At 47.9% G+C, this 23,913-nt stretch overlaps 1 protein-coding gene across 1 annotated transcript; it reads right to left on the bottom strand.

The window, feature by feature from the left end:
• Nucleotides 1–1,097: 1,097 nt before the first annotated feature.
• Nucleotides 1,098–13,182, bottom strand: DENND11 (DENN domain containing 11; the record flags this gene model as incomplete). The annotated part of the gene is made up of 9 exons (XM_082496881.1): nucleotides 1,098–1,807; nucleotides 2,878–2,946; nucleotides 3,411–3,561; nucleotides 3,751–3,882; nucleotides 4,353–4,491; nucleotides 4,752–4,905; nucleotides 5,582–5,740; nucleotides 6,786–6,885; nucleotides 12,945–13,182. The coding sequence occupies 9 exons, from the start codon at nucleotides 13,180–13,182 to the stop codon at nucleotides 1,612–1,614; spliced, it is 1,338 nt and encodes a 445-aa protein (XP_082353007.1). The 3' UTR covers nucleotides 1,098–1,611.
• Nucleotides 13,183–23,913: the final 10,731 nt, after the last annotated feature.

Genomic DNA, 23,913 nt, shown 5'->3' on the forward strand with positions numbered 1-23,913 from the left:
TCTGTCTCACCCTATAAAATGCTAGGATAAATGGATGCATCAGCTACTGTTTGCATTTCTACAAATGGCAGAAAGGCCCTAAGGGTGCTGAAGTCTACTATGGTAGAAGCAGCAGCTAATTGGCTATAGCCACAGTTCAGGAAGAACAGCTTAAAGCTGATGTTACATACTTTGGGGCAAAGCAGTATGTCACACCTAGAACCCACAGTACCATTCTTGGATGTAGCATGGCAATCCTGTAAGGATTACTTTTACAGGAGTAAGTACTCTCACGAACTGAATCCTATTCTTTCTACAGCACAAGAATGAGGAACACTGTTCATCTGGTTCTACAGCTTCTCTGCTCAGGAAAAAAAAAAAGGCTTGCTGTTAGACATTGCTTCTGCTTGCATTACTGTACCAGTTAAGAACACCAAACTCCAAGGGAACCTCCTGCAAACTGCAAAGCTGATCCTGCTGAAAGGTCATATACTGCTCTTGGTCTCACATAAAGCCAGGGACAGTGGAAGGCTGCTTCACAAAAGGAGGATCAGCAGACAGTGTGAAAGCCAAGGAGTGACAAGTACCATCTGCTACAAAGGAAGGGCTAGTGACATTAGTTAAAGCATACTTATTTAACCCAATCTTGCCCAGCACCATCTAAAAGCTGAGGCTGGAGAGCATAGCGACTGCAAGGTGGCTCAGTGATGTTGGTCCCTGTTTAACGGGAGACCGTCTTGCTGGTTTGAAGATTTTGAACCAAAGCAGCAGGTGTGATGCAACTGAAAATCAGATGAAGTGGAAGGAGGGATTAAGTAGAGACAGTGCTCTTCTCCAGCTGTGAGATAGGTAGGTATAGTCTTTGCCAGTTTATACCACCTCAAATGCTGGAAGTTGAACCATGCTGCTCCGGTAAGTTAAGTCATAAGATCCTGTAGCACCCCCTTATCTCAAACTTGCTTCTGCTGTTGATGAGGAAGGGTGGTTTTATTCCAACTCAGCTGCTAAAAGTTTGGTGAGGGGTGTTTAAAGGAGTCCCGTTTTTTTATCATTGGTTTAACTGTCCCCACCAATAAACATGGTAGGACAGGCGGTGTTTTTTGAGACTGGGCCACTAACAGCCTGTGCTGAAGCTCTCTTCAGTCCCAAATGGAACAGGGGATGATAGGAGGGTTTTCTACTCAAGTCTTGAGAGCTCAGCTACAGCATTTCACATTGGTCCTCATCAGACAAAGTGCTTTCCTGAAGTCATCAGCCCTCAGGTATCCAGGCTAGGCCAAAGCCCAGCTATCACTGGCAGCAGTGAGGATTGGTGCAAAGGTGCCACTGGTCCTATCTAACCAATCAACCAAAAAAAAAAAAAATAAAATCAACAAACACAAATGAAAGAGGAAGGGAGACAAAAACAAACATACAAACAAAAAAAAAAACCTGGAGGAGGTACTCATTGGGAAGCTGAGGGGGAGAAAATAAAATCACATTTTGTTTAAAAATTATAAATATTCCCCATATAAAGTTATTAAATAAAATGAGATCCATCCAGTGGCTGTGGTAAGTTCCAGTGATCCTCCTAAGCAATGTCTGGTAGTCTTTAAAAAGTGATCTTTGCTCCCCATCTCTCTTGCCCTTGGTTTAAGTGCAGCAGGGGTTGTCAATGACTAGCATAACATCAATGCCGTACACTTCCAGCAGGTCCATAAGGAAACTTCGATCCCCTTGGGGATCCAGGCCCATGCCTCGTGCGTGGTCAGCTGTCAGTGTCTTGTCCTGGCTGGCTGACACCTCCATCAGTGTCTGGAATATGCGGTTGTTCTGCTCCATGAAAAACCTACAGGATAAAGTCAGCTGAGATTATGGCATAGCAAACAGGCAGCAGAGCCCCAGAACTGCATTTAACCCCCTTTATTCATAGATCCCACCTTCGTAGGTGACACTAGTAGTTTTGCATCTACCCTAGGGATGACCCAGAATAAACAAAGATAAAGCAGCAACTTGTAATTTACAGCGGTACTTCTGTTTGGCTGATTTATAGTAGGCATTTCACTCTTCAGAAGCAAGCCATGTTATCAGCTAATGTGTACTTTGTGGTAATCAGGTGGGTACATCAGACCTACAGTTCCCACAATGCAAAGGAGGAAATGGTGTCGGCGGCCGTCTAGTAAGCCACTGGGTAAATAAATTCTCCATTACTGGCGCACAACACAGCAGCGAGAGCCATCCCTTCCCTAGTGCTTTCCTAGGAACATGCAAGGCTATTCAAAAGAGCTCTGACTACAGCGATCAGAGCTTTGCCCCGACAGTCCTTCACACAATTTCACCCCATTACTTCTCACCTGCTGCAGACTGAACAATAGCGACAGGCAGCGAAGGTGGCAGAGGTGTGGTTTGCATCTAATTCTGTACTTCACTTTCTACACCCAGTTCTGCTTCCTCTGTTTGCCAAGTACAAAGCCAACCACATCAATGGGCTAATACTTCACATGCAGGTCTTATCTCCACACTGTACCTCCCTGGCCATGGTACAGTGCCTGCTTCCCACAGACGGTGTCCTTTCCTGGGCCAAATGTTCTGGCATGAAAAGTCCTATGGTGCTTATGTTTTCAAAAATGGGAAGGGATTCTTGCAATTCTAACTGTGGTTTAAAAATCCCTTTCTCCCTCCCAGTACTTAAGAGACCCAAGTGGAGACTAATACGGCTTTGTTTGGCTTCTCAAATTGAAGATAATGTGAAGAGGAAGAGACAGTTTGGTTCTTGGATCCCTAGGGGAACACAGCTGACTATGGAATTAACGTTAACCACCATGTTTCACAATATGCCAAACCAGTGCAACATGAAATCAGTGAAGAGACTACCTAAACCTAACAGTGACCAACTAAGTATTGGAGGTAGCCACTCACAAGATGAAAAGGTCCTCTTCACAGGAGCTACAATCTTCACCCACTTCTTGAGAATACATTAACATCTGCCTGAGAGAAGAGAGACAGATGAAATGCACGTACCTACAGTGAACCTCAAAGTATGAGAAGACAAGGATTACAACTAAAAAATTCACATCCATGTCTGGGAGACAAATCAGATTAACACCGTTGCCCCAATACCTGAGGCAACAGGGTAGTCTTCATAAGACACTGGGCTAGAAATCTGCTACTGATCAGTGGTGAACCAATGGTGAGTCACAACCTCTGCTTCTCTTCCTGCCTTCTACCTGCTCCACCAGCTCACTGGCAGAGGCATCATATGTGTGCAGAGTGCCCATGGACTCTCATACCAGTCAGCTACAGCGGAACCAGAACCTCAAAGAGATGAGCTGAAGCAGTGGGAAACTTTGAAAATACTAAGACAAGAAGGAAAGTAAAAGAAGCAGTGTCCTCTTTATCCCACATTGCACTGTTCTCCTATCGACCAGGACCACCCGGATGTCTATTATTACCTCTGGTCATTGAGCCGTCGGTACTTCTCCTTGTCAGCATTGTTAATTTTCAGGAGTGGTTGCAGATGCTCATGATGCGTCTTCACATTCTGGTTGTCCACATAGACATCATAGAGATCCCGTTTCTCCTCAAAGATCTTTTCTGTTGTACCTGCCAAAATCAGAGAAGATTTTCAGAGCAGCATGTTGGTTTCCCTGCAGACCAACTGTTCTCTCCTGCTTTTGTAGTTAGTCATTCCATGCACATCCTATTTCTCATCAGTTTTATGCCAGAGTCTGGTGTATCAAGACATTTTGCAGCCTAAAGTTAAAAACATCATGCCTAATCCATCATACTTACAGGCCACATATGATACTTCTGTCTCCAGCATTTCTATGTCTGCCACATTCACATAGAAGAATGGTTTGGACTCTGGGACAGTTCCTCCAAGACCAGGTAGAGAAACATTGGCCAGGCAACAGCAGCAATACACTGCGGACAAGAGAAGTACATCCTGAGATGCGTTCAATATTCCCTCAAGGGCATTCTCAACCCTGCTTACCCAGTTCTGCTGCACGCTTCTATGAAGACAACGGTTAGAGCTTTGAAATGCCCCTGAACACCGGAACTTCTCCAGTGGGGACATCCTATTTTTGATAGGAAATAATCAGTTCTCCCATAGGAATCCCATGTTCTAGATTCCACAAATTCATTCAGCACTCTTATTGTTCTGTGTCGACGGGAGCTGTGTTGGACAGTGCCAGGTATATCCTTACCTGAAAGGCCTGAAGAAAAGCATTTTGTAGGAAATAGGTGAATGCAGGCTGAATGGTATCTTCATAAGGAATGGCTGCAATGGATTTTGAAGACCTGCACGATGTCTGTCCCCTCAGTACCAACAGGCATTTCTGCAGTGCTTCAGCCTACTAGATCAGAGCTCTGTGGTGTCCCTGGAAACATACCTCTATAGCAGACGACTCCAACTGGGGGCGGTGAAAATATCAATATGCGCTTGCGCAGCAGGGCAAACTTCCAGAGGACGAGGATCTGCTCACCGAAGAATTTGATGAACTGAGACATACAGCCAGCAGGGTGTGTGATCTGCAGGTGGAGGGAAAGGGAAGAAAACCGCTCAGAGGTGAAACAGGGACACATGCACAGATGCTAAGTCTAAATGTGGGAGCAAGACCAGCACACAGCCGTGACAGAGAACTGCAGCTTGTAACAGCCCAAGTAACAAAACCTTATCTAAAGCAGCCTACAAAGCGCTGGAGTGACTGCTTATATAAAGAAGTATGAGACACCAGCAAGGAGCAGCAGCGCACTGCATGTTCCTGCAAGCCTGAGAGCACCCGCCTCACCTTCATCTCTGGGTACATGTATCTGTGGATGGACGGCAGCCAGTGGACAGGTTGCTGAGAGGTGGGGGTGCCCTTGCTATCAGGGAGAACTCCTTTCTTGTCATCATAGAACGCCTCGAGATGGGAGTAGTGCCCTGGCATCTCCAGCTGGTGTCTGGAAAAGAGGGAAAAAGGGGATATCTGCAGCGTCTCCAGACTCTACGTATTTAGTGTGTCATCCCTGGCCAACATCTGCTTTCCTAGCTAGCAAAGGAGCCCTGGCTGCCTCAGTTGCACAGACTTATCCAGGAGGCAGCCGAAGCATCAGGAGTAACACCAACCTTCAGGCAGGACTGAAGCAGACGGCAAGCTGATGTATGCGTAGGACTGATCCTGGTTTAAAATATGCTCAGGTAGGAACCGCTTTCCCTTCTACCGTTACCGTTTTCCCTGCCAGGCCCATTCAACATAGCTGAGGCACACAATTAGCCACGATAACCATTGTAGGCTTAGAAGCCTTTTGTAAGCCCTTAGTAAAATGGTTTTCAGAAGGACAAAAGAGGAACTTCTCATCCTCTCAATTCTTCCCTTGACACTTAGGTGCCCACAAAATAAGAAGGGTTTGGATAGCATTTGGATAGCCTGTTAGCAACCAACAGACTGCTGTTAATCAGTTCCTTGTTTCCTTCCCATTGTGAATCTGTAACTCTTTCTGGAGAAGCTGTCGTTCAAGGAAATCATAGCTCAGCATTGTAGCCAAATCCTCACTCATGCCTAAAACCGCTCTCCATCGAGGCAACATTACCGCTCCCCGGCAGGCAGCGGCCAGTCCCGTTCCCAAGGGAACTTACCTGACCTGGTTCTCCAGGAAGTGCATGTACCTATACAGCAGGGTGTAGGAAGGGGAGAGAATCCCCACAGACTTCATGCGGGCACCACGCTCTAACTCGCTCTCCACAGGCATGTTGGCAAAGCAGGCCAGGCCAAAACAGAGCCCTTTCCGGAAATAACTGGGGACAAACGTTTGACAGAAAGGTTAATGTTAAAAAGAGGGCAGAGGAAGAAAAGGTAACTGACCACTAAAAATACTGTTTGGGAACACAGTTCCTTCTTTAGGGAACCCCCTGAAATCCCACCCTGCTATCTGAAGGGCTGAGGGCAGGCCTTGGGTGTCGCAGCCTTCTCAGGAACAAGGCAGGACATTTAAAGCAAGAGTTCCCAGTGCCTCTACCACTAAAGCCCCTACCAGCCATGTCACAGGCTGATAAGGAACTTGGAAGGAAGACCAACAGAGGATGCAGGACCCAGTCTTGGAAGAAGGGGCTGCTGTGCATGAAGTTGTGAGTATAGTCTAGCTACCTAGTCATATTTTGGGTGGCAGCACGTGGAAGCATACTCAAGCTGAGTGCAAGGGTAAGTTCACGTGCCTTTGAGAAAGTAACTGTTATTCCTGACCGCCGGCAATTGTGACACTGCAGTTCATTGCAAAGCATTGCTGCGTTGCAACTCTGGGTAAGTAAAAGGATGCGAAGGGAGAAAATTCCTAGCTTATGTCTTTCCACTGAAGGAAGGAGCTAGTGGAGAAGAAAGTGAGTAAGGACTGTTTATCACAACATTTAAAGGATTCAAAGGCACTGGCGGAATTAAGAACCTTTTTCCAAGTCCAGTTCCTGCAAAATCCTTCCCATTTCAGTTCTGCCATTCTCTCCCTTCACCCTAGGCCTCTGCTAACAGTCCCAATAGGGTTAGCGCAGTATGATTTGCGCAATACACAATAAAATTTGCACACCACTGAGAAGCTGCCCTGCCCCATTCACCAGTTGACCTCCACAGCCAGAGCTGTTATACAGCAGATCCCACACAGCTAGCTGGTACTTGATACGACGTTGAGAGTATCTGAAGAGTATCTCTGGCTCAGCTAGATACAGTTTAGCAGCACATTTATGCAGGAACTTAAATTGATAGATGGTATTTTTCTTGCATGTTCTGAATTAAGGGATGGTCGTGTAGATGTATAGCTAAGAGAAAGAAGTGATATAACTCAGACATACTCACATGAAATCTGACTGGATTTTGTGGGACCCGCTCGCCATGGATTTGAATTCCACACCTTCCAAATCAATATCTTGGGGTAAACACCACTCTACCATGTTGCCTGCGGAGAACAAATTTATTTGGGTAAATGTGGACACAGTACTCATTTCTAAAGGGCAAACACCAGCAACAGCAAGTTGCTGCTTTTACATCACTGGGATGCCAGTAACAGTGCACTAATGCAACTCCTGAACCCCTAAATTGTCACTGATGGTAGCTGATGTATTATACTCCGCATATCTCTTGCGAACGTTACTTGTTGCAGCATAACACCCAAATATTGCAGAACTTTTTGAGCCATTTCTGATGCTAGTGCTATTTTGTGGGTTTATCCTTTATAAGCTTAATCACAGAGCAGCCACAATTTTACGTGACAGTGGATAAGCTGTGGTATTAATGCTGTTCCACTCGGGCTGTCTACACAAGCATCCAATACAGAAAGAATCCAAAGTATAGACTACTGCTCTTTAGGATGAGTTTCTGTGATAGCTCATACCACCACCAACATCCTCCTTTGGCTACAGGTGGCAGGGCTGGTCAAACAGAAGCCCCTGAGCCAGCATCCCTATCATCACTGCTTCTCCCAGGAATCTCCTGTTTAGTTTAGGATAGGAAGAGTTAGCTGAAGCTTTATATGGATGCTGAGGTGATCCAAGTACTGCAACATGTTTGTGCATGCTAGAATAACCAAACAAAAAAGCACATAAATTGCAAGCTAGATCAAGATTAGCAAACATCTGTCACCGGCCAACCCAGCCAGAAAGCATGCAGTTGTTCAGTGCAAAAGGCCACCTGAGGAGCCTAATCCTGGAACAGATGGTATCAGAGAAGTCACAAAAAGTCCCTAAAGCTGATAAAGTCCTGCCCCGCCGCTGGCAAGTTTACCACGGACAACAAAGGCAGACTCCTCAAGCTTTCCCATGGCAGCACTTTAGAGCCTAGCCCGCTCCTCTGGATGCTCCCACTGCACCGAGATGTGCTCCAGGTTTACCCATCGAGTTCCTGTTCCCTGTCAGCTTGCCCATAGCAACAGCATTTGAAGTAACATGACTTTCTTTTAACAACAAAGCAAACAAACATTCTTCAGTATAATGCAATGGCAGATGCACCGTGACGATGCTTCCTGGTGGTACAGCCCTTTGGGGTAAGCATCCCAGCTGTGCTTGCACAGCCAGCGTGCATTTGGAAGGGGCTGTACACTCAGCTGAGACTTTTAAAGGTATTTAAATATGAGGCCTCGTCTCTGAAGCCTGTCTGTTGTGTCATTACTCATACTGCACAAGTATACGCATGCACTCTCGCACAGGAATTGGGCTTAGCTACTGACATTTAAATAGGCTATTTTTCTTCTCACATACAGTATTCAGCAGACCTCCCCCAGCCCTGCCTGGCAAGGACTTCAAAAAAACCCAAGTGTTAAGCGTGGCAACAGGACAGGTTTTGCATCCAACTAACCACTTCTAGTCCACAAACAGACCTCTCCCGCAGAGCCGGGCTGGCTGGGGAGCAGCAGCCGCCTCGTGACCCCGAGCACAGCTCCGTGCAATCACTCGCGAAACCACAGAGCTCTGCTGTAAAGCGCCTTCGCCTCTGAGGCGTGTGAAAGGCTGGCAGAGAAAGCCAGTGACATCATGTCAGCCTGCGCGGTCCCCTGTAGGTTTGCATATTATATATAGATGTTGGCTTTTGTTGTTTGGGCGGGTTTTTTTGTGTGTGTGTGCATTTGGTTTTCTATTTTAAAGGCACAAGGCTTGAAAGAGCAAGGAAGTCAACTCTTAAGACTGTTGCCTCTTCACCACAGAATTATGGTTAAGGCCAGATCCGCTTTTAAGTCTTACATCACAGAGAATCACTTATTGGTCATTCCCTATACATTAACAGATCAATATGCAAGGGCGCCATCGAGCAAAGGAAACTGTTTGACTTTGTTCACTTTCGTCACAAACACTACTCTCAGGTAGAACGCCCACTACAGAGATGTTGAAGTGGACAAGGCCCAAACAATGTCTGTTCCGTAGCAGTAAGGAAAAGACGCCTTGAAACAGATCCTTACCCTATGCGTAACCACAAAACCAACTTGCATATCATGCAGCTTTTTTTTTTTTTTTTTTCCTGGGATCTGTCACAAGCAACCCACACCTGTGCTCCTGGCAGCTCCTCACGCCACCCTGCCCTATGAACGTACAGGCGACGTGGCAGTTGGAGAACAAACGCAGAGATAAAAAAAAAAAAAATGAAGTCAGTCTGGTGAAACTGTAGAGCAAACACGGGAGAGACTTCACCCAGACACGACAGCGACTGCCAGCCTGCCCAAGAAACCGGAGGAGGGAGCAATGTTGTAGAAAAACAGGAAGCGTTGCCCTTCCCCGAGCAGAACGCAGCTCTCGTACGCATGGGAAACTTTCCAAGTGAGAGTCACCCAGCGTTAGAAAGTGGGCGACTGGTTTTGCTGAGAGTCAAATCTGCAGATCTGGACATCTCTTGGCAGCTATCTCCCAGCTCCAGGCCAGGTCAGAACCAGCACTCTCAGTTTCTGGTGTGCAAGGTTAAGGATATTCTTCCTCTTTCTCTTTTATTTTCTCTCCCCTGGATTTTCACATCCTTACAGAAATTATAATGGCACTAGAATTTGGTGGTCATCACCTGACCCTCCTCATCATTAGATGTTTCCCAAGATCTTTAGGGTTCCCAGCTGTGCAGTGCCAGGACACGAGCAGCATGAAGTGTGACCTAGCTGTCACACTGGCTGTTTCCTGCATGGAAGAGATGCGGGACAGAAAAACAGAGTATTTGCATGTTCACTGGGGCAAAACGGATTACTTCCCTCTCCTCCCTCCTCGTCTCCCTCCATTACTCACATCACCCTTTAAGCCAACAGACTGCGGGGGACCTCCACAAGGTTGACTGTCATCATCTCCATCACAGAAAAAGGGCTGAGAAGGTTCAGCCTCTTTTCAACTATTCTGACCTGATAGAGTTGATGTGGCCACGGACTTTGCTTGATCTTTCTTTATTTGTTCTATTTTTTTTCCAGTTGTTTTAGCCAAGACAAGTATGAGTCTCGGAAAGCACACATGCTTGAACCTAATACCAAGTAAGTCACACTTACCAGATGTATCCCCATTGCTGCCCAAGATGGTGTTGGGTCTTATGTTGCTACCTGCCCAAGGGAACACACGCACTAGGCAATTCAGCAGCCTCGTTAAAGCCCCTGGTGACGGTGCTCTTTAAGGGGCAGCGTTTGCACAGACCTGGTGCTTACACTTTTTGAAGTGTCAGAGCATTCCCAACTCGTCACTCCCTGAAGGAGGGGACTACCAAAGGGCAAGAAGCAACAAGAAGATGGCACTGTTGGCTCCCTGGCTGCCACCCTTCTCCACTTAATTTACAGCTCACTTTCTGCATGAGTGCAAGAGCCATCTCTGTAATAGCGGTGAAAAGAGCTCCTTATCAACTGCCACAAGGTTCACCATGCTGGAGGGGAGGACAGCACCACTGATTTAGAAGCTGTCTCTGGCTCTTAGGTTCAGCCACTCATGCAAGCATCGACAGAGTCCCAGGGACACCGGAACTATAACAGTGGCCTGGCAACCCCATAACCTACTTCCGTGAACTCATCACATGCAACTGCTAGATATGCCGAGCTTGTCTGCTTCAAGATCTTCTAAATTTAGGAGGGAAGCTTTTACATTCTTTATTAGCATAGTCACCACTTCATCCTTCTACAGTAAAACTTCTCTCACCCAGCTGCTTGCCTGTATTTGAGTAGACATTACCTGGTGTTACTACCCTCCCAGCCACCACCAGAAATTCTGCCTTTCGCATGCCTGAGCAAGCTACCGAAGGAGGTCTGCTGTGCTTTTCCTGGGCAGGATGAAGCAGGTTTCCAGCTCAGACACTGACTGGATGATGTCCTTTAAGTCACACACAAGGACCAGATACCCTTATGAACATTACAGAAGTCCTTTACGCCATATGCCGTGGTGGACCCTGGAATTCCCACACCCTTTTTCTGACCCTAACAAGTTCACACCACTGCAGCGTCAAGATCTTTTTTCCAAGTCCACATCCTCCGTCAGGCACTTTGCCCGCCACCTGTGAAGCTGACATTTGCTGATGTGTTCCTCACTGTCCTATCATACTCCTTACATTCAGCATCAGCGGTGAGTAGCACTGGGAGGCTGAATCTTCCTGGACTTGACAGACTACTCCAAGGCTGATGACACCCAGCATTAACTGCACATCAGATGTGAGAAGAGCTGTTTCCCAACTTTCCCTGGACTTCATTCAAAGCAACAGCTGGTTCAGACAAACTCCTGAGAAAGCTCAGCTTTCTGCCACCCAAGAAAATCTCACCATTTCATAGAAGGCATATGCTCTCAGATCAAAAGACAACATGCTGTTGGGGCAGTCATCCAGACTTTTCCATGTTTTGGATATTATGAGAAACACCTCTCCTTTCCATCTCTTGTTGGAAAGATGACATCCCATCTCATTTTGAATTTCGATGAGTCAAGAGCCTCTGACCTCTAACTGAAGACACCTCTCTGGTGCAGTATGAAACGGGGACCTTCTCAAAAGCCCTGTGGTGTTTCAGGACATAGCAGCCATGCTGTTCGGCAGTGTGCATTTCTGACAGCACGTCACACTTGGGGCTCTGTTCTTTTCACTACTTCCTTGGGATTTTCAGTTCAAGACTGGGATTCAGTCTTCACTATCAGGGCCCTCTTGTGAGCATGACCTCAGTTACCTCCCCCTTCCACTGAAGGACCCCACCATGCTTTAACAGAGCTCCTTCCTGCCTCTAGTACTTTTGCTATGGATTTGTTAAAAAAGCGTCTGTTTAGAGGGAAGAGGAACTCGCTCCCACCAGGTCTGGAGGCAAATGGGCTCCTGCATCTCCCAAGCTACTCCCTAAACTTTCTGATCATACCAAGACTTTCAGCTCCGCCCCACACTTGCCTTGGCACCCCAGGTTGGCGCCAGGCAGCCGAAAGACCCAACGAACAGTCTAGGGACATCGGGACATCATCCCCCTAAGCACAGTGCCTGCGTTAAGAAATGCGAGATGGGCACTAACTTTCTCTCTGTGTCATAACATCCTGTTTCCTGGATGTAATTAGAGCAGCACGACTAAGAAAACAAAGTTAAGATGTTTTCTGACATTCCGATTCGCAGACCTGAAACGAATAACCTCTGTCAGTAAAAGAAGTGATCCAACAGCGAAGTCCGACAGTGCCGAGGGAGATGGACAAGGCAGCGAAAGGTGGAAACTGCATCCCCTTGCCCCGCTCCTCTGCCCTCCTGGATCATAGCATTCCAAAGTACCAAGAGTCCCAGAGATGCCACCAGAGGCCAGCCTCTAAATGCACAGGTCACCGAGAAATACATCGCCGAGCTGGTGCTTCTGCTGGGGATGATGCCCTGTGTGCCTGATAGATTCATGCCTGCCGTAACCACCATCCATCCCCGAGGGCTGCAGGCAGGTCTACGCCACCCCACGGAGAGAGCAGGATGCTCTCGAGGTGCTGCTAACAGGTTGGTGCCCCCCAGGCAGTGCTGGGCACAGGCTCGGCCCGAGTCCTGAGTGCCATGCGGGGTACTGGGGGTGCCCCAGTGCTGCCCCCAGAATCCCTGTCCCGTGTGCCGCTGCGGGGCAGAGCTACATCCGTGCCTGCCCGGCTCACCGGCTCTCCTCGGAGTGGCACCGGGAGCGGCGCCTTCCTCCCGTCACAAGTTCTTCTCGGCGGGATGGAGAGCAAACGCAATCCCCCTCATACTCCCGGTTTTGGCATCCCTCCCCCGGTCCCCGGCCGCACGGCGCTCCTCGGGAGGCCGGCCCGGGCCACGGGGGACCGGCAGTCGTGCCGTGAAGCAGCGATCTCCCGTGGGGGCAAGAGGGCAGCCCGGCTCCCCGCAGGCCGCTCTCCACCGGGGTCCGGCGACGCTGCCCTCAAAGGTGGTGGGGGGGAGCGGTCCCCGGGGGAGGAGGGATGCAAGGGACCCGCAGCCCGGCCCCGGCCCGCATCCATCTTACGCCAGCGGCACCGGGAGCCCCAGGCCCGGCCACGGCAGGCCCCGACTCGGCCCCGCGTCCCGCCCGCCGCCGGCGCCCCTCACCCGTGCGGGGGTCGAAGGTGACCACGAAGACGGCCACGATCTGGTCCTCCTCCGCCTCCGCCCGCGGCGGCCCCGCCGCCTCCGCCGGCCCCTCACCGCCCCAAGGAGCCGCGCTCCAGCCGCCGCCGAGCCGCCGCCCGCCGCCGCCGCTGCCCGCCTCGGCCGCGGGCGGCGGCGCCGACACGGCGGGGCCCTCAGCCCAGAAGAGCAGCGGCGCCTCGTCTGCGCGCTCCACCATGGCCGCGGCCCCCCGCCCGCACGGCGCCGAGCACAGCCGAGCCGCGGCCGCACCGCACCCCCCCCGCACCGCACCGGCCGCCGGCGGGGGGCGGGGACGGGGCAGGGGCGGGGACACGGAAGGCCACGCCCCCGTCGCGGAGAGGGCGAGGTCGACGGGGAGGGGCGTGGCCTGTTGCTGAGGGGCGTGGTGTGGAGCCGGGGGCGTGGCCTGGTGCATTTTGGCGGGGGCGCGGCGAGGTGGTACCGGCAGTGGTCGCGTCGGGCTGGAGGGTGGCGGCGGGGGCATGGAGAGCAGCCGGAGCTGCCCGAGGGGGGGGTGGGGGGCTCCCGGCTTCTGCGCTGTCCGCTGTCAGCTCCCGGAGGAGCACGGGAGGACCGGGGGCTCCCTAGGACGAGGCACCCGCCTCCCCGTGGTTCGCCTCCTCCCGGGGTGCAGAGCTGGCTGTCTGCTTTCTGTCTCCCCGCCCAAGCCTTCGTCCCCAACGTAGACCAGCTGTCTTTGTGAGCAGGAACACTAAGGGGGAGCCCTGTCGAGCTTGGTCCTGCTGGCTGAGCCCGGGGAGTTGAGCAGAGCAGCCTCAGGGCCAGCAATGGGGCACTGTCCTGCACCCCCAAATTGCTGTGGTGGAAGCTGCAAGCCACAAATCTGAGTCAGTCAGTCATACTGATCCAGTATATACTGGTGTGTGTGTATATATATGTATGTGCTACAGAAGGATGTGGAAGTTTTTGGAGGAGTAGGCAGAATCAGCTTGAGTTTGGAAGATGGAGACACAGGCAAGACCAAGGCATGCACAGGCAGCCAACTTTTGTGTAATTACCATCCTCATTGTGCTACTGCCAATGTAATTCAGTGTCATTAGGTTTAACGTGGTTCCCTAGGACTTTCTGATTAATTAGATTACCCAATTAAGCAGGCCACAATTAAAGGGAAAGTGTTGCCATAAAAGCCTTAATTGTGTAAGTTTTTTCCTGTTGAGCAGCTCTAAGTGTTCAATACGCCACTAAGAAACTCATCGTCCAGTTTCCTTAACAGTGGGTTTGTTTTTTTTTTCTCTTTTTTTTTTTTTTTTTTTTTGTAACATTAGCATCCATTTGCTTGAGCTTCATTTCAGACAGCTCCAACACTGAGTGGGCATTTTGTTTCACAAGGCCCATGCACAAGTTTACTTTGCAGAGCTATAAACCGCAGTAGGAGGTGTTTAGCAGATGGAGTTTTACATGGAAGGTGACTGGTGAAGAAAAAAAAAAACAACAAACCCTGCACAATATTTTGTTACTGTATAAAGAAAAGCCAGATTCTGCAAATACTTGGCACCATGCTTTGCCTTAACCATACAGACAGTGCCAAGCTTCATTTTGACGAATGTTTTTTTGCATGTCAGTGATGCTAAAGTGACAGCTCGTTTCTCTCCTCTCCTTCATCCCTGCAGTGGTGCTGGCATGAATGCCAGTCTGTCCCCCAGCAATCCAGGCAGGGGAAACAAATCACAAAGCAAAATTCCTCCTCCACCCGCATGGCTATTTGCAGTGCAGAGCCATTCCTGGTCCTCACCAGCGTCACCCCAGCACGAGGGAGAAGATGCAGTGGGGAGAGGAGCCAGTGATGGGGAGCAGAGGCTGCCAGCGCTGGCTCTGCGATATGCGAAATGTCATCACACTCTGAGCTCTCAGCTTTTAGTGAAAAAGCCCTCGTGTGACAAGAGATCCGGTGGCTCCTACGCTGCTTTGGCCAGCAATCTGGGCCTGCTGAGGGAACACTGTTTGTTAAATAAGTGCAAAAACCAAAGGCCGCATTTTCTACTTTAGTATTTCACCAAAATCGAAAAGACCTAGGCCAGGAGAGAATATGGCTCTCTTAGGAGAAAAAACTCTCCTTCAGAAGAAAATGAACACATTTTCCCTCCAATTGAGGGCTAAGAAAATTATCAGATCTTTGAGCAGTGCTCCAGAAAAAAAAAAAAAATGAAAATGTAGTGGCTTTTAGTTAGAAGATGCAAGATGAACAAGTTGGGCCTTCTTTACGCAGCAAGCCCAACTTTTCTCCTTTACGTATCGCATTCCTCCTTAGAAAAATGGATACTCCCTATAAACCCTGAGAAAAAAAAAAAAAAGGAAAAAAAATACACTTCAGATGGGATTAAAAACTGTGGTCTGAAGGAGTTTCATTGCTGGATTATTAATACAAATATATTTATGTACTTATGGAGACTAAAAGCATTATTTCTTCAGGTTTAAAATAAAATATTCCTATCCGAGGCTCCAAGTACTGAACATCTGATTAATACAGTCAGATCACAGCTGTACTAAAGTGGTCCTGTCATTGGAGCTCAGCTGGCCAGATGCTGCAGAGATAGCTTTTCATAGCAAAAAGCAGCCAGCGCTGGCACTCCCAGGTTTTTGGACCTCGCTCAAGGTAACGCGCAGGGAGACGCAGCAGCTGCGTTGCAGGAGAAGGGAGTCTGCACGGCAGCAACAGGCTCTGTGCCTGGAAGAAATGCTACAACCTCTGGGCCAGATGCAGCAGTAAAACCAATACTGTGTTCCTGGCATGTCCTCCTAATATAGCTTTGGTGGCCTGTGGCAAAAAAGTTGCCAGTCGCAGTCTTAACAGGCAACTTCCAAGACCTGTATGGCCATAATTTGCATTCAAAGACCACGTTAGGAGGGCTGAGTGACCTCAGATTGACATGTCCCTTTGTTTTCTGTTGGGAATTCCCCTCGACACATGCATGGGAAAGCACATGTCGGTTCTGACAAACCCCCATCTCCTCTGAGCTGCGGCCACTTCCAATTTCTGCATGTCCTTCTAGCAGCTGTCCCTGATGCTAAGAAAAAAGGCTGCTGTAACCTTCTTCCCAGTTAGTTAGAGCTCACTCTGGACCCTCTTTGCAACGCAGGCTCACAAAGGCATGGAAAGATCCCCATTTTTTAACAGAGAAGCACAGTGAGAGGAGACAGTGACGCACTCCTGCTGAGCGGCAGATCCACCCTACCTGCGGGGCCACCTTCACCAACGCAGCCAGCTTCTCCCTCCTCTCCCTTGAAACCTCAAGATGGGAACCCATACAAAGACCTGTGTATGGTCCCTAACTCTCTCCTGAAGTCTAGCGCACTACAAATTAGGCTACTAACCTCTCAGTGCAGGCTGCAATGCTTGTCCAAACTAATGCACATCTAAATGCAGGAAGAGAAATTCAGACTTAAAAGAGGAGAGCACAGGGCCCCATCATCAAAAGACTAATCACTTATACTAGTAAAGCCCACAAAGATTGCATCTCTGATGGGATTAACATGGAGCAGACTGACTGTCATCAAACGTCACCTCCCTGGAGGCCCCGGGAAGCCGGAGGAGGGAAGAGCGTTGCAGAAGCAAGGAGATGACTCAGAGGGAGCCCTGGCTCCCTGCAGAGCTGGTTGCAGGCACAGCAAATCCACATCCACAGCAAAATCCCTCAGCCACCAACTTCCCTCGGCAACAGGCAGTTGTGCACAGGTGCTGCCGAGCTCCAGATTCTTCCCATTAGCAGTGGCCCAGGTGTGTGGGGTGGTTATAAATGCACCAGGGCAGGAGAAGTGTTGTCTGTAGGGCATCTGGTAACTGCTTGGGGCACCCTCTGCTTTTACAGCTGTATGTGGCTTGGGTTCTTTTTTTCTGATTGAGAAATTTAAGATAGAAAAGGATGAGAGGAGGGCTGGTGTGTGCTGTTTTTTAGGATTTGATAGCTCTGTTTTGATGTGTGATGAGAGTAGGGGATGAAGTACTGGTGGGTGGAGAAGTTGCCTTGGAGTCTTACTGGGAAAAGCAGTGACTTCTGAGTTGTATCTGACTTGCACCAACAAGGTGAAAAGCAGAATCTGTTGTTGTTATATGAACAGTAACTGAGTGGATTTGTATTTGCTAATTCTGGGGTGCTCTTCCTTAACCAATGCTATCAAATGACATCTATGAGTGATCAGTGCTTCTGTGGGGGGGGGGGATCAGGGTGGGGGAGTGCATGCTGTGAGTAGAATGAAAGCCTTTGATAAGGCAAGGAAGAGGGTGGTTAGTCTGCCTGTGTAAATAACACTATCTTCTTCTCCCTCTAACAAAGCAGGCCAGTATCAGCTGTACCTGTTCTGTTTCATATGGTGAAATGGATAACTGGGACAACAGCAATGAATTCATTCAGCGACTGGATTTTTCCAGCTGTGGTGAAGAGAGTGAGGACAGAAGTGTAAATGAGGAGGACTCCCTGAGCTCGAGCCCCCCCAGCAGCTTTGAGTTCCAGAAGTGGCAATGGAGCAGTCCTCTGCCAGTAACCCCTCAGAGAAAGCTTAATGAGATCTTTGTGAGCAGGACAAAAGCCTGGGTGAGTCCCACCCAGAAGTCTTCCCCAGCTGTGAGCAAGAGCCGGCATAATGCTGAGACACCGCTGCACATCACCTGGAAAAAGCTGCAGCTGTGTGACACACCGTACACTCCCAAGGTAATGGCAAGCATCACCTCTGTGTCTGGGCAGGCAGGGTCCGTGGCATTGCTGCGAGGGTTGGTGAGGAGATATGTTGTTAGCTCTGTGGAAAGCATTATTAAATGTTATTGTTGTTAACATCTACTCTTCCCTTAGAAACCTGGACCATGAGCTTCTTAGCTGTGGAAGGGTTATTCTGTGAGCGTGAATAGAAATCTGTGTGTGGGAGCATGTGTCTTGACTCTTTGCAAGCTGTTGTTAAAAGCAATTAGTTGGTGTTGGGCTAGTCTGCCTTGGAAAAAAACGAGCAACCACATGCCTCGGTTGCCCATGTGCTCCTCACGCTCCACTTAGGGGAGCGAACATCTGTAGAATCTCTGTAGGAATTGTGCACTGTGCTCCCAGAGGGATAAATGCATCTCTCTTCAAGGAGCTCATCTTTACAGGGGGATCTTGGAGACGAGCAGCTGCCCTGACTGCTGTGTTCAGCACACTTTTGAATGCAAGTGGGTTTTCTCTTGAAAGAGAAAGTTGGAAATGGCGTTGTGGCTGGGGTATACTTTGTTTGGCAAGTCTGGATCACCTCCGACCAGCTTGTTGCCAGTGATGCTGATTCTCTTTTCATGTGAAACTCAACTGCTCAGTGAGTTTGGGGAAAGCAGGACTTTGTTTTCAGCGTAGCAAGTCCCCTGTGGAAGGGGTAACAAATTAATGGGTGCTTGTGGAGGAAGGTTATCCTGTCTTCCTCAGTCACTGTCCTAAAATGTAACTTGTCCACTGAGATAATTTCTTGGGAGGATGATCCCAGGCTCTATTTTCTGTGAAACGTCTTGCATGGAATATACTACAACTGTTTTTTGTCTTCTGTAAGTGCAGGTGGAGACTTGGTGCCAGCTTCTCTGTTCCTAGATAACTTCTGTTGTGGGCGCTGGCTTCTAGTATTCAAGACTTTCAATTAAATGTAGCTCCTTCAGTCCTCTCTTAATGTTCCTGCACTACTGATAGACTGGCTGCTCTTTTGCTTACATGGTACACAGAACATCAGTGCTTTTAGTGCTTCTGAACTAGGATTTGACCCCTGTCCCACTCCAGAAACCTGATTATGTGGAGAGAAGGATGATCATATGATCGCATATGATGAACTCTGTGGTTATAGTTACAGAGGAACGGCTTGCTGCTCTGTAGAAGAAAGTGAATCTAAGTGGCATCACTCCAAGAATTTCCTGCAATAACCCTTTATAACAAATCTCCCTGAATCTCATCTGAAAAGAGGTGGGAGGTCTAGAATCTCTTTGAGACCAGATGGGCTACTGGTAGTGCAGGGTGCTTCACTGTGTGCTCTCGTGTAGATAACATGTTGGCTGGATGCTTCAAGATATGCTGCCTGTGGTTTGTCACCCTGTAGTCCATGAGCAGCAATTGCACTACATCAACAATTTCTTTTCCTTTGCTGTCTTCTGGGAGAAAGGCCTTGGTTTACAAGCATGCTGCAGAAGGTGGGGTCTAAAGGGCCTAAATCTACTTATAAACGTGGCTGGGAGCATTGGTCTTGGAACATTTGAAGGTGAGTGAAAGGGTAAGAGAGCAGAGCCGCATCTAACTGCAGACAGACGAGCACTGAAGTCCCAGCTAGGATGCACAGCAGAGGAGGCAGATGATTGTATTTTGTAGACTTATCCAATCCTGGAACAGATTGCTACAGCTAGTTATGGTAGCTGCCTTACTTCCACTGTATGGCAGCAGCTAATATCAGATGATGTTACAGGAGACAAGTCTGCTTGATTACAAAATAGAGCCTTAGTACAGCAGATGGGAATTGCATGCATACAACAGCAGGCTGCAATGGTATTTTAGACCCCTTTCTTGACTCGTGGTGGACTAGAACATAGCCAAAATTCTACAGAACTAGGCTGCAGGGTAAGTTGGGCTTGGACATATACTGCTTTTAATACATCCATATGCAGAACTTTTCCACCTGACAGCAAGGAGATGCAGACTGGAGCTTGCAGAAGTGATCAAGAAACACTTTCAGGGTCATAGTAAACCAGTATCTGAACTTCCAAGTAAGGTATAGAAACAGAGGGATGTCCCAGAAGTAGCTATATCCATGAATGTGGCATCAATTAGGTGGATGCAGGATACTGCATGCGGCTCCAGGGTTTTTATCTTCAAAAACTTTCTATGAGAGAAGGGGAGGAACTCTAGATATGATCCTGGGGCCACATCTTCACTCGCAAGGGTGAGACCACTGTTGGATCAAAACCACACAGAAATATTTTGATCTTCATGACAGGAGGAGTTCTGGGTTCTTGAAGGGCTTTTAACTAGAAGAAAGAGGTATGTTAACAACGCCTTTAGACCTTACAACACTCTCTTGAAGCTGAAACAAGTCAAAACCAAACTTGTATTTCAAAAAGCTGGTGGTTACTGAAGGGGTCAAATCACGGAAAGCAAGTAGATTTTTGTCTTCAGATCAAGACTGGGTGCTTCTCTGTAGTTATGCTTTACTGAGCCCAAGGCTTTGGACTACTAGGTGAAACCCGATGGCCTGTCATCTTTGGGAAGCTGAACTACAGAAGATCCAGAGGTTCCTTCTGAACTTAAATCTCTGAAACTTTGGTTTTCCTTCTCAAGGAGAACTGTTTTCTGGTCACTTTGCCAGTATCCAGATAAAAATATTTCTACCAACTTCCCCTATACTAATGCTGTTTATTGCTGGGGAACTGAAAGGAAACTTGGGTGATAGTCTATTTCATCTCCTGACAAACCTGTTCTGACCAAACTGATGCAACAGTCCATGCTTCACAGAACTGGGTCTTCTGTGCTAATGCAACATATGATGCAATTCCTGTATTTCTGCAGGTGGAAAAGATGAGCAGCTGGCTCCTCTTGAGGACTGTGCTTGTCAAAATGACTCTGCAGGCCTCACCCAAGTGAGCAGGGAATAGAGTCTGAAAGGGCTTAGTGAAGACTGTAATACTTTGTGGAAGGAGGAATAAAAAGTGTCAGGACCAAATTAGGGATGCACGGTTTTAATGACTCAGCTACCTTGAGGAAGGAAGCTGAGTTCTTGATTTGCGGGACAGCAGAGATTTTATTCTGACATAGCAACAAAGACATTTTGCTGGCTTACCTGCCGTGCTTTTTTTTATTCCCCCCCCCCCCCCCAATACAGAGCCTGTTATCGAAGACAGCTTTTCCTTCACCTGGGGCAAAAGTCCCCTCCAAAGGCTTCCGACATCTGAGATTTACTCCTGGTGCTGACTCGGATGACTCTACCCAAGCTTCTCTTGTCAACATTAATCCCTTTACACCAGAGTCGTATCGACAAATGCTCTTTCTTCCTGATGGCAAGCGGAAGACCAGAGGAGAGCTGTAAGTGAACTACTCTTAAATAAGAGGCTGGAAGGAGACTGTTTGAAGGAGATAAGTAATGATGGAGACGTTTAGTACCTGGACTTATTTGCTAACAATGAATCATCCACTTCCATAGTATTCATTAGTGCAGAACAAACACTAGCAGACATATGAAGGTAATAGAAATGTAAATAAAAATCAATCATTTCCTTTGTTCAGAAATGTAAGTGAGGGATCAAGAGCTAACCTCAATGCTATGGCTGTAGGGGAAAATTGTACCTCTTTCTTGACCATGGGTTGAGCAGAGCTTGATTCAGTTATGCACATACGCACAACTCAGAAGAAATGACAGGTGTGTTTGCATGTAATACAGCTTTTAAGAGGGATGTAGGCTACTGCTGACCTGCAAAAGTTCCGGATCTGGTCTGGGTTAACCAAGACACAAACTTAGTCAAATACCTGTGTACTACAATGACATTCAGGTTCTTTCATAGCCCCAACTGTAATAGATGCTCAGCTGGGTATCCTCCTTGAAAGCAGAGTGGGGCAGTTCTCGCCTTCACTAGGAACTTGTTGTTCAAGGTCATAGCCCACGTAGCTTCACCAGTAATAATCATAGAATCATAGACTGGTTTAGGTTGGAAGGGACCTTGACGATCATCTAGTTCCAAACCCCCTGCCATGGGCAGGGACACTCATTAGACCAGGTTGCTCAAAGCCCCATCCAGCCTGGCCTTGAACCTCTCCAGGGATGGGGCCTCAACAACTTCTCTGGGCAACCTGTTCTAGTGCCTCACCACCCTCATAGCAAAAAAAAATTCTTCCTAATATCTAATCTAAACCTACCCTCTTTGAGTTTAAAACTGTTAACCCTTGTCTTATCACTACACTCCCTGATAAAGAGTCCCTCCCCTTCTTTCCTGTAGGCCCTCTTTAGATACTGGAAGGCTGCTATAAGGTCTCCTCGGACCCTTCTCTTCTTCAGACTGAACAACCCCAACTCTCTCGGCTTGTCTTCATAGGAGAGGTGCTCCAGCTCTCTGATCACCTTAGTGGCCCTCCTCTGGACCTGCTCCAACACGTCCATGTCTTTCCTATGTTGGGGGCTCCAGAGCTGGATGCAGTACTCCAGATGGGGTCTCACCAGTGTAGAGTAGAGGGGCAGAATCGCCTCCCTTGACCTGCTGGCCACACTTCTGATGCAACCCAGTATACAGTTAAAATAAGGTAGCCAGGTGAATGATGCCCCTGAATGATGGTACTCTGTCCTATGGGCAGTACCAAAGTTGGTATGTGGAGGCTTTCTAAATGGAAACAAAGACTTCCTAGCCATAGGCTACAGTCTTTAAGACCTCAACTAGAAACTCATTGTGTATTAACACTGTACAAAATACATTTTTAATTAAACTGTGAATCAAGGTTTGAAGATTCTTTTGAACAATGATTTCATTTCAAATCTCAGTTGGATTGCTGCACTGAAATGATACATCTAGAATTTCCTAAACTTTTGTTATAGGAGGGATCCTGATCCAAGAAGCCAGATAAAACAGGAGCTACCTACAAAGGTGAGTGTCTGTATTTCCCCCCCCAGAGAGGATAAGATGCTTGTAAAGATTTCTTGATGAAATTTATTCTTCTATTGGAGTATAAGTTATGTCATCATGACAGAGGATGAATACCTATGACAGAATAATTCCAAGCTGAATGTTTTATGTTAACATTTGTTTGAGACAACAAACTCTGAAATTATTCCTATCTCTAAAGGAAACTTGTACTAAAGCAGATCTGAAACTTTGACAAGTAATCCTAAACCTCATTGATTTTGGTCAGCAGGTCTTTCTAGGAGATACAATATAATTTGGCTTCCTCAGGGGGACTGTATTATTGAGTTTGCATAAATTGTGACTGTACCTTTGTGGTTGGACAAAGCAGATGTGTTGCTGTTCCCGTGAATTGGTGTACTGAGCATCTTTGGATGTGAATGGAACATGGCTTCTATATTGCAAATAATATATGGACCTGCGCTGCAAAACCACAAAGACTGAGCTGAACGGCTCTGACATGGATGAGTACTGAGGGCAGAGTTTCAGTTGCGGTAGTAGCAATGGCAAACTTCTGAAGCAAGGCAGCAAATTCTGTACTCTTTTTCAGTAGGAAAATGTCCAGCCGGTGGGGTGTCTGTGTGCCTTGGGGTCCAAGGGAAGGACCCACCACAGCTTATGTAGCTACAGGACAGCAAGTACTGTCTTACAACTCAAACCTGATTTCTCTTGCTGTTGCTGATGGCCATGCTTTGCTGGCAAATCTCAGCGGTGGGGTGTGTTGGCCCGGCTGCACTGGGCAGGGTGTGAGGTCTCATGTACTCACCACTGCACTGGCAGAACTGGGTAGCTGGTGTGGGAGCCTGTGTCCCGCAGCCATCTTCCTTTTCCCCAGTTTTATCTGGGGGGAAGCTATTCATCCAGCTGGCTTCTGGAAAGCAAGCTAAGCCTGAACTAAATATATGTGTTCAGATGAGTTAAAATCTCCGTTTTCCTGAGCAGCCTCTCGAATGAACTATCTTGTCTTGTGCAAATAAGTAGAATTGTCCATTGTAATTGTGACATAATTAGGCTTACTGGAAGAATACCAGTGCCCTCTAGCGGAGGAGACTGGTATTGCAGAAAAACTGGTCTGCATGGAAAAACGACAGCTGCGGAGTAAATCTGCTACCAGGTAACATTTGGGGTTACCACAATTACTGTTTTTCTTGGAAGGCCTCGAATAACTTGTGACTTACTGAAATATTATTCTTCTCGAGTGCTGACTTGATTGAGTATGTAAATTAGATATAAAATTGTGTATTAGGAGGTATCTCTATTCCCCGAGTGCTTTAAGATACAGTAAAATATAGCTGCCTTATGCAATATGACCTGTTATGA

The sequence above is a fragment of the Vanellus vanellus genome (assembly GCF_965231255.1).
Source record: "Vanellus vanellus genome assembly, chromosome: 1".
Taxonomy (NCBI): Eukaryota; Metazoa; Chordata; class Aves; order Charadriiformes; family Charadriidae; genus Vanellus; species Vanellus vanellus.